The sequence below is a fragment of the Ictalurus punctatus genome, chromosome 2, assembly GCF_001660625.3.
Source record: "Ictalurus punctatus breed USDA103 chromosome 2, Coco_2.0, whole genome shotgun sequence".
NCBI classification, from domain to species: Eukaryota; Metazoa; Chordata; class Actinopteri; order Siluriformes; family Ictaluridae; genus Ictalurus; species Ictalurus punctatus.
The window spans coordinates 23890698-23902133 of NC_030417.2; the positions used below are offsets into that span (position 1 = coordinate 23890698).

An 11436-nucleotide genomic window follows, 5' to 3' on the forward strand; every position below is an offset into this window, starting at 1 on the left:
GTCGTTATCATGCTGGAATACTGCATACTGATCATGCTCTGCTTCAGTATGTCACAGTACATGTTAGCATTCATGGTTCCCTCAATGAACTGTAGCTCCCCAGTGCCGGCAGCACTCATGCAGCCCCAGACCATGACACTCCCACCACCATCCTTGACTGTAGGCAAGACACACTTGTCTTTGTACTCCTCACCTGGTTGCTGTCACACACGCTTGACACCATCTGAACCAAATAAGTTTATCTTGGTCTCATCAGACCACAGGACATGGTTCCAGTAATCCATGTCCTCAGTCTGCTTGTCTTCAGCAAACTGTTTGCGGGCTTTCTTGTGCATCATCTTTAGAAGAGGCTTCCTTCTGGGACGACAGCCATGCAGACCAATTTGATGCAGTGTGCAGCGTATGGTCTGAGCACTGACAGGCTGACCCCCCACCACTTCAACGTCTGCAGCAATGCTGGCAGCACTCATACGTCTATTTCCCAAAGACAACCTCTGGATATGACGCTGAGCACGTGCACTCAACTTCTTTGGTCAACCATGGCGAGGCCTGTTCTGAGTGGAACCTGTCCTGTTAAACCGCTGTATGGTCTTGGCCACCGTGCTGCAGCTCAGTGTCAGGGTCTTACAATCTTCTTATAGCCTAGGCCATCTTTATGTAGAGCAACAATTCTTTTTTCCAGATCCCCAGAGAGTTCTTTGCCATGAGGTGCCATGTTGAACTTCCAGTGACCAGTATGAGGGAGTGTGAGAGCGATGACACCAAATTTAACACACCTGCTCCCCATTCACACCTGAGACCTTGTAACACTGACAAGTCACATGACACCAGGGAGGGAAAATGGCTAATTGGGCCCAATTTGGACATTTTCACTTAGGGGTGTACTCACTTTTGTTGCCAGCAGTTTAGACATTAATGGGTGTATGTTGAGTTATTTTGAGGGGACAGCAAATTTACACTGTTACACAAGCTGTACACTCACTACTTTACATTGTAGCAAAGTGTCATTTCTTCAGTGTCGTCACATGAAAAGATATAATCAAATATTTACAAAAATGTGAGGGATGTACTCGCTTTTGTGAGATACTATATACATTTATGTGTGTATGTATATATATATATGTGTGTGTGTGTGTGTGTGTATATATATATATATATATATATATATATATATATATATATATATATATATATATATATATATATATATATATGTATATATATATATGTATATGTGTCATTGAGATAATTGTAATAGTAGCACCATGTCCTTGGACTGACTCCAGAATATACAGCATACACTATGACTATGTTTTTAATAATAATTGCTATTTGATTCTGTGTATTTTTCTTCTGCCCTCAGCTCCTCCAAACTGTGTCCTGACCAAAGACCTGCTGACTGAAGGACTCAAAATACTCATCAGTAAAGAAGATGAGCTTCTGTACGCCGCCCGCGTGAGAACTCTAGATCTGCCTGACATGTGAGCACAATGCAAACACACTGTGTGTGAAACACTTTATCATCCACACTAAAAGAAAGCACCAAATGGTATACATTATATATACATATACATGCTCTATATAGAGAGTTGTGGAAATTTCATATGCACTTGAGCAAATTGGTTTCACCCTTGTTTGAAAGAGCAGCATGCAGCAGAGGGTCAGTCACAGAAAGCGAGTGAGAGAAGTGGAGCCGGACACGGGAAGTCAAGCATTACACACACAGCTGAAAATAACTCCTTTGTACTCTCTCCTCCTCCCTCTCTCTGTTTCTCTCAGCTACAGCATTGTTATCGATGGAGAGAGAGGAAACCGCCCCAGAATCTACTCCCTCGAGCAGCTCTTGCAGGAAGCAGTGAGTTCTTGTTCAAATTGCAGCACAAGCCTAGGCTTTAGCCTCTCAGGACTATCCTCTTACACACACACACACACACACACATACTCACACCCTTTCCTCCATAGCTACCACTTACACCACCCCCCACTACTTTCACCACATCCTACTAAATATCCCCTTCCATCAGAGCCTCACACTCAGCCATATCCTCTTCCACTAAGGTCTCTCATCAGAAACCATTTCTCTTGTGTCGCCCCCTTCACCCAACACCAGATCCCAGGAAAGCCCTCTCTCAGCTCACACCTCCTCATTAAATGTAATATCCATTAGCCTAATGAACACCTTCGTTCTTCTCTTCCTGTAATGACCATTATGAAACTGCTGCAGTCCAGTCTCTTTAGAGCCTCCTCCTCATTATAAAACATGCCACCCTTCCATTAGAACCACATCCCTAAGAACCAGCACTTACAACTCACAGCTCAGCTATATTTGAGTAACAACACCCCCCCCCCCCCCCCCCCCTTTAGCTTCTGACCTCTTTGTCAATATATTTGATATATTTCACTAAGCTTCCTCTGGCCTGAAATGATAGATAGAGAAACGTGTCAAGTTCTTCTTCTTCTTTGTGTGTTCAGAGCTGAACTCATGGGGTTATGCTAACATTACTGTTTATCTAAGCCACCAATGAAATGGCCGCTAATGATACACTGTAAACCGCAGAGTATTCTTGGCTAGCATTCTTTTTTCCTCCCACTATGTGTTTCCTTGTCCCTGTGAGGTAGGGGGAGGGGGGACGTTTATTTCTGTCTATTGTTTTGCATAGTTATCAAATTCTGCTCACACCTCACTGGCAAATGAGTTGTCAAAATCTTGTGAGGAATGTGTCAATAGATAAACCTGACATGACTATTCAGAATGATTATGTAAACAGTTGCACTCTGAACAGGAACCAGTTAAATACAAGCATCACTGTATAAATGGTACTTTCATTTTACTTACATATCTAATTCATGTAACCTAAAAAGTGTTTGTTCTTTTAAAAATGTTTATTGATACCCCTACGAGTGACATTGCTGAGGCATGACAAGCCTTTTTTTTTTTTTTTTTTTTTTTTTTTAAAAATAATTTAATAACTGTCCTGGGCTCTTCCCATAGCTCTTCATATATACTTATATTTCATAACTCCTGCTTTGGTTTAGTTGAATCTAGCACAGCTCTCACACACAAACCCACTCAAGACACATGTGCCGTGCACACACATTCACAGTCACACATACAGTTGTTGTGCAGCTGCTCCACTGAGTAAACAGCAGTCTCCCAGCAGCTGGATCTAATAACACATGCACTTCTGCTTTCCCTATCCTTCCATGACTCAAGTAAAGTTTTACCTTTGACTTCAATCTACTACCTCCCACATACACATTGAGGAAAACCTCAATCCCTCTCACTTGTCACAATCCAGTTTCACACCTCATCAGTGAAAAATTACCTGTAACCATAGCAACCCTAAATTAAGGCAACTTGAAAGAGGGCCTTGGCAAATGGCAGATGCTGAGCCCTGTCTGCATTGTGGAAAGGGAGAAATGCTGGCAACCTGCAATCACAGCCCTCCCATTCACAGACTCTTTAGTATTACTCAGCAAGTCAGGGTTTACCACATCACAGCTTCCGCTGCTTTCAGGCCTGACTGGCATGCTGGCATGAGATAAGTGCTGCTTTCAGCACTGCCACAGTGACTGGTGTGTGCCTGCAAGTGCATGTACTTGTGTTTGTAGCTGTCTGTTTTGCTATCTGACTTTCTTCTCTGGGTCCAAACACTTCTTTGTCTTGGACTGGCACTGAGTAGCAGCGGTGTGTTTTTGTGTGCGTACCAGGTTTTGGATGTGCGTCCTGAAACAGAGGCAGTGCTGACTGAAGAAACAAGAGTGTGCGCTTACTGGAGTGAGCGCTCGCGATGTCTTTACCCAGGCTATGTGCGAAGGGGTGAGAAATCTGGAATTTCTCTTAACTGCATTATTATGGGACTACCCATTTTTGTTATACTATGTTTATGCACATGCTTGTCATGTTATGGACTTCCTGAAGTTATGGAATTTTGTGTTTTCATGTTTCATGCGCTCTTAATAGGTGGCTCTAATGATGAATGTAAGCCAGGTGGAGTAATGGTAGAGTTTGATGATGGGGACAGAGGATGGATCTCTCTCCGCAACATTCGTCTTCTTCCACCTGGATACCAGATTCATTGTGGGTCCCTTAGATTCTCTACACAAACAAAAACTGTTAACATGGCATTACATTATTTAATCAAATATATAATCCAAATACACAAAAAAAAATGCGTATAAAATGAGATTGATCTTTTGTTACTGATCTGATCTCAATATTGTGCCAAATTTGTAATGCTCTTCCTCAATTTTGGTAGATGCCGATTCCAGTCCTACTCTGGTCTCCAGTGATCGATCAGACATGGTAGGTTCATGTCAAGAGGGAAGAAGCTCACAGATTGACAGATCATCTGAGAAAACAACTAGCACAGAGGAAGCCAGAACCAAGGAAAAGCCAATGAGAAAACCAGGTATGGTTTATCTTAGAAGCATGCATGTAGCCAAAAGTGTGTTTCAAAATACAGCAAAAAATATGCACCAAATATATTTTTTGATCAATCATCCTTAAATCTACAGTAAAGACATGGTTTGATATATTATTTCTCAGGGAGACCTAAAGGTTCAGGTCTGAAGAGGTTTATCTCAGATGGTGTCTCCAAAACCTCAGCATCTTCACTTACCTGGCCATCAATAGCTCAGCCTAGAAAGAGAGCGCCTGTCAATTTGTTTCAACTTAATGGTTCAGCAACTAAGAAGACCCTGAAGAACAGGGAGGCAGTGTTTCCTCATGCTTCAGTCTCTGTGACAACATCAGCCAAATGCATCTTCAACAGCAGGTCCTTTGAGGTGGATTCTTTTAGTAGTATTGCTAATGGCTACTCGTCTTTCTGCAGCCAGACCGCTGGCATGCCTGTAGAGGGCAGGAGCAGTCCCTATGGGCAGGGTAGAAAGTCTGAGGAATCAGACATGCCTCGGGGAAAGAAAAATGAATTTTTGATCAAGCTGGATCATGAGGGAGTAATGAATCCCAAGAACAAGAGTAGCAAGGCTCTGCTAATGCTAGGAGGGTCTGGGTTTGGTTCTAAAGGTATAGGTGCCCCACCCAAGCCTGAAGCCTATTCTCACCCAGTCCTGTTGGTAAAGGACAAAAGGAAGGGAGACAGTTCTCGGGCAGAGCTCCTTCCAATCCAGAGAAAGCCATCCCCATCCCTGCTAATAGGCAAGCATGGAGACATGGGCCTTAGTTGCCACAGGGACTGCCACAGCTCTTATTCAGACATGGATGATGAAGATGAAGAAGAAGAGGAAAGGAGAAGAAGTGAGTCAGTTCTGGTCCCAGCCTCTGGTGGCATGAGGATGGCTGGTCATTTCCTCTCCCACCTCTCTGTATCCTCATCTTCTTCAGGGTCATCTAGCTCTTCTAGTTCAGGCTCTATTTCCAGCTCCAGCGTCTGCTCCTCTGACAATGACTCCTCCTACAGCTCTGAGGATGATGAGAACTCAACACTGCTCCTGCAGAGCTGCCTAACCCCCCACCACTCCCTGCTTCATCCCCATAAAGCTCCTACCGGACCCCCACAGCGTTCATTTGTGGCCAAAGCTATGGCTGTCTCCAGTGCCAAAGGTGGGAATGTTGACAGTGCTACCCGCAAGCCCCTGAAAAGGAAAGAATGCCTCAGTTCATCTTCCAAATCCTCTAAAGACCTGGTCAAGAGACAAAAACTCTTGGCTGACCATAGCAGGCCCAAAGTATCTTCCTGCATGCCAGCCAGCCAACTGTGGAGATGGTCCGGGAATCCCACCCAGGTAAGGCAGGAATTGCTCAAACATGTCTTATGTCTGTCTTATATCTGTCCAAAGCCTATCAGTCAGTTATAGCTTATATTCAATTTTAAACAATTTTCATACAAACATGTTATGTCAAAAATAATATTTCTTGTTCTCAAGAGACGTGGGCTAAAAGGGAAAGCTCGTAAGCTCTACTATAAGTCCATAGTCCGTGGCAGGGACATGGTGCATGTAGGAGACTGTGCAGTGTTCCTGTCAGCTGGCCGACCCCACCTCCCCTTCATCGGTCGCATTGAGAGCTTCTGGGAGTCCTGGAGCAGCAGCATGGTAGTGAAGGTGAAGTGGTTCTACCATCCTGAAGAGACCAATCTTGGCAAGAGACATCATGATGGCAAGGTAAACATGACAAGGTCTTGAACTATGACTTAGTAGCCTAGTTTTCTCCAAGAGATATGATGTTTGCAGATTTTCTACCATTAATTTAGTAAAAAATAAAATATTTCTTCCCCATCAGCATGCCCTCTATCAATCATGCCATGAAGATGAGAATGACGTGCAGACAATCTCTCATAAGTGCCAGGTTGTGAGCCGTAAGGAATATGAGCATCTGAGCCGCAACAGGAAGCCTGGAAGCAACCTTCAGGACCTCTACTACCTGGCCGGCACCTATGACCCTACCAGTGGCCAGCTGCTCCCTGCAGACGGAGTATCTATCCTCTGCTAGCTTTGGTCTGAGGGTAATGACAATCTAGCATTTTGCCTGAGTAGGGATTTGACAAGAGACCAACCAGTCAAGATGGGGTATTGCAAGAATCACAACTGTAATTATCTTAAGTTCAAAAGGAATTGAGTTGTGGTGAAATGCATGGCTAGGAAGACCAGTCCACAACCTCTCAGCCACACAACCTGTGCTTGGTCTCCCAAAGACGAACTGCCACCACAGGTAGTTTGCCTGTGGTCCAGCTTCTCTGTATATTACATCCATGTTTAATCTCACACATTACAATTTAACTTCAAAAAACTAACATTCTATTTAAAGTCACCAAAGCAGAGCCTTTTTTTTGGTTTTGAAAGATGGCTGTTGTGAGAATTCTACAGCGTAGAAAAAAAAACAGAGTGGTGTGCTTTCCCCAACACCATGTGATGATTCCAGGGATATTTAAATAAATAATAGATTTAGTATATTAAGTTTATCTATGTATATATTTAAGGAGTTATTTACTACCAAGCCATACACTTCAGTACCTCTTACCTGTCTTCTTATTCAGGTGTATAGTGTACAGGTGCATGTGTGATCTGATTTTCATTATTAGTTTTGTCATTGTTGTCTATATGTATATACAAAGTTATTTTATATGGGTGATGTACAGTACATATGAGGTTTATTGTCTGATGCTTGGATTGATTTATTTTTCTATGAGAAGAGATGAACTGAAGATGTATGCATTGCACTGCACATTGCCTGCTGAGACAGAAAGAGACGATGTTACAAGTTTCAGTCATTGTTATGGCTGCACTTTGGGCATTTATGAATAATTTTTCTGTTTTGTTTTTTCTGCTCATACCATTATTTTCATGTCCACTGTGCTTTTTACTCAAAAAAGGAAATGAAATGAAAAAAGGTGGGGGAAACCCTGTAAACATTTGATATTATTTAAATGAGAAATACATGTCTAAGAGGTATATCGTAAAATATCAGAAAAACAATAAGTAAATGGAAAATACAGGCACTACAAATATGTACTTAACATGCAGTCCCTACTTTATTAAATATGTACTTAACATGCAGGTATAAAATACCAGAGCAGTCTTGAAATTGCAAAATATATTAATTAGTGCTGTACATCATTCTGCAATCAACATATTTCTTAATATGTTGTGATGACTGTATCCTATTTTGCTTTACTGACAATGTTTCATACCATTTTTCTTCAACTTTCTACTCATCAGCAATGTTGATGGCATATTGAGGAAGACTGTTTTGCTAAGGCATTGAAACAAAGTAATGGCATTGTTCCAACCGTAACAAGAGCTCTTAGAGAAGCCGATGAGTTGTTTGTCTTTAGGGACAATCGTGTTCATAAAAGAGAGCAAGCGTGGACTGTTTGACAGGCTCACACAATCACAAGATACTTTATTAGATTTTTTTGTGTGCCAAAAACATCTTGTTTTTATTATGCAACCTTCACTGTATTCTCTAAGTATTGATTATTATTATTTTTTATTACCTATTTATTGTCAGTGTTGCTGTTTCATCACAAAACCAAACAAAAATGTGACAGTGCTTATTTAGTTTGTGTTGAACTTAGAGTCTCTTTAAATCAAAGTGCAATGGTCTGGCAGAGAGTACTTGTACAGAGAGAACACTGGACTAGTATGCTGGTTTGTGCCTTGAATTATAGTTAGACCTTCACCTTCTGGCCCCCATTAACAACTTTTGTGGCCCTGCAGGGGAAGTGACATCATTCAGTGACCATTTAACCTTATCCTCCGTGCTTTACAAATGGACACCAAAAAATGTGTCTCAATATTCAGTCTATTCATTCGCCTCTCACCTATAACCTGAAAGAAAAAGAGGACTTTTGATGATGTCTAGTTTTTCTACAAAATGGGCAGTAAGGTTACACATTACGTATATAATTTAAACTTGAATTGACTCTTACATAGGTTATTTATTAACTCTCTGCATAGGCCATACTAATTGTATGTTAAATGTTTGCCTTTGTTTTACTGTCTTGATAAAGGAGGGCACTGGACTGAGTAATATGAATGTACTTAGTATAAGTTAGCACGAACATCTTGTGAAGACCTGTCTGAATGGCACAAAATTCTGATCTTTTATCGTGAAGGCAAAGTTCTATTAGTTACATTGTCCTGCTAAAAAAAGGCAAAGAAAACTGATTACTGTTCTATAATAGTGGTCAGTCTCGCTTTTTAGAAGAACAGATATTAGAGATTTTCAGATGGTCTTGCCTAGAAATTGGTCACTTATCATAATTTAAGAAAAGGTCATATGCCCATTGATAAAAGTGCAATACTACTTTGACTCAACATTTGAATGATGGTCAGCAATTGTGGCGCTTCTAATAAAGGCTAATGGGTAATAGGAAATGATCAGGAGGACGCGGGAACGTCTATCCTATGAAACCGTTTTCTTTCCATTTCTACTTTGATTTGTACATGGTAAAATATATGTACTTAATATTCAGCCTGTCACAGAATTTTTGTTTTAACATCGATGAAAGCAAAATTAAGTATATACTTTATTGTTGTTCTTTTTTTGTCAGTTGTATTTCTCTGTGCTGAAAACTGTTGTAAAGATTGTAAATGTGTAAAGTAAGGTCTGGTTTGGGGAGTAAACATTTTACAGAAAAAAAAACACTTTATGAGTATCAAGCTGTAAATGTGTTTTAGTATTAAGATTTTTTTTATAGAGGGACTATGAATAAATATCATGCTTGGTTAACCAAGATGGCGCCATGGATGGCAGCCTCGGTGTGGACCTCTCCAATTCTTTCTAAAGCTCAAAGAACTGTGTGCTTATTGGATGATTGATTATCCTTAAATAGAAGATCCCATCTGACAGTCAAGCTTTTCAAATCAGCTCTTTGGTAGCAATTAAAAATAAAAAGTAGTGAAAAGGAAAATTTTGTTACCCTTTGTCATGTTTGACAGCCCGGATTATCCACCTCCACCTGCCTGAGTTTTTATAGTTGTAGGTGCAAAAGAGTATGAAGACTTTTATCAGCACCACTGGGGAGCCTTAAATTAGGTCACTGACCTTTCAGTGATTCAGGGGCTACATATTGTGTCTACGGCCAGGTTAAAGAAAGCACATCCTTCATGTCCAGCACTGAACACTTAACTCCATCACCAAGCATAAACCACATTGGGTCAAAGGTAGGCCAGTCTATGAAACATCAAAAAGAAAATGTTTAGCCCCTGCTTGATTATGGAGTTAGGATGCACTATAAGTGTAGGAAGACAATTTAGGAAGATTTATTGTTAATTCCAAATGAACAGTATGGTAATCCATATGGATTTAGCCACAGCTCTAAATTAATTGCCCAAACCAGCCATAAAGGTATTATGTCAGTGTAACAAATAGTCATTTAGACCAACTCAGACTGGGATCTTAACATGATGTAAAGAATGAACTTCCAACCTCAATCCAGACAGCAAAATCTGTCACTATCTTCAAAAAACAGCTAAAGACCCACCTCTTCCGTGAACATGTATGTAACAAACCCTTAAAAAATAAAATAAAATAAACACCTTACCCTGGCTCTTACACCTCTACTCTGCACACTTTGCTTCTTCCAGAATTTAATTATAAATCTTGTACAGTAGCACTACTTCTTTTGTTCTCTGCTTGATATATCACTTTGCTTGTATTTCCTTATTTGTAAGTCGCTTTGGATAAAAGCGTCTGCTAAATGAATAAATGCAATGTAATGTAAATGTAAGACCTGAAATGTACAATTATGACCATGCTTACAGAATGTAAGGCCATGCTCCTAACATTCACACTGCCCCTGCAATCCCACCTCTCAGATAGCTGATTGTCCGGGCCTCTATAGGAGTAATGTTTCACCACCTGCCCAATCCCATCCTTCCTATAAACATCTCTGTATTATGAGAATCCTTGGTTGTCCAAAAGAGAAGCAGGGCTCTGTTTCAAATGAAAGGAAGTGTGCAAGGCCTAAGGTCAACTACATATGTACATATGTGTACTACTAGCCCTACTATATGGGGTATGATAACTGTATTAGTTACTCATAGTTGGATGAACACTAATTACGTGTGGGTGTTATGAATGAAATCCTGCTGTAACATAACCAGTCAAATTCCACTCTCATGTATGCTGAGTTTAATTACGAGCTTTGCGGTTTGGTATTACCCAGTCATTACCATCATATCAGCATTCACAGCACTAGTGTTTGTTCAAAAGATAATGAGTGTATTTACCACGAGAGAGAGAGAGAGAGAGAGGATGGGGAGGGAATTGTATAGCTCCTATAACATCAATGATAACGTATAGTATAAGACAAATGAAACACTTCAAGATATGCAGTTATAGAAAAACAATCACCTGTTGGGGTAAAGACACCCTGTGGGTGATTATTTTCTATTAGCACACCCAACCATGTTTTATTCCTGTTTTATTTAGTAACTTTAATAAGGTATTCTTTAACTAGAGAAAACTAACAAGAATGCTGTTACAAAGGTGAAAAATGTAAAACTGGACCTCTCAAGTGGTACAAGTGGTTAATGCAAAGAATCATACATTTATAAAGGTTTATTAACTCTCAACTTTGTGAATTTTGATGTGAAAGTCACATAATACCTGAGTCAAGGGGCATTCCTTGATATTTTTGTTGACATATGTTTGTGTATTGACCCTTTCCAGGCTGACTTATATTAGAATGTCATGTAGCTCAGTGTACTTCAAAGTAACATAATGGTAAAGATGTGATATGTTGAAACATCACTCTGAAACAATCATAAATTCACTGATTTAAATCCAGAGAAAATATTCATAACTCACTGTCATTATGGTGTCATGTCATAGCCATAGGTTTTCATAAATATCTTCTAAATAGTGATCTAATGTAAAGTCTTGAGAGAATATACACATATACAAGTATTCATTAAAATAATGAATTAATCTTTATAATAACAGAAATATGAATTACACTTTTCTTA

At 40.1% G+C, this 11436-nt stretch overlaps 1 protein-coding gene across 6 annotated transcripts in view; it reads left to right on the forward strand.

Moving 5' to 3' along the window:
* The window catches only part of LOC108255868 (BAH and coiled-coil domain-containing protein 1), a 79132-nt gene extending 69913 nt beyond the window's left edge, over positions 1 to 9219 (forward strand). For 5 of the 6 annotated variants that reach the window (XM_017452208.3, XM_017452190.3, XM_017452199.3 and 2 more), the window contains 8 exons: positions 1364 to 1481; positions 1780 to 1855; positions 3712 to 3820; positions 3965 to 4081; positions 4260 to 4412; positions 4550 to 5748; positions 5890 to 6126; positions 6245 to 9219. In XM_017452208.3, the coding sequence (XP_017307697.1) occupies positions 1364 to 1481; positions 1780 to 1855; positions 3712 to 3820; positions 3965 to 4081; positions 4260 to 4412; positions 4550 to 5748; positions 5890 to 6126; positions 6245 to 6454 (2219 nt within the window). In that variant the 3' untranslated portion in view covers positions 6455 to 9219. Of the gene's footprint in view, positions 1 to 1363; positions 1482 to 1779; positions 1856 to 3711; positions 3821 to 3964; positions 4082 to 4259; positions 4413 to 4549; positions 5749 to 5889; positions 6127 to 6244 lie in introns of those variants that run through there. The other variant, XM_017452241.3, reaches the window with a different exon arrangement.
* Positions 9220 to 11436: the final 2217 nt, after the last annotated feature.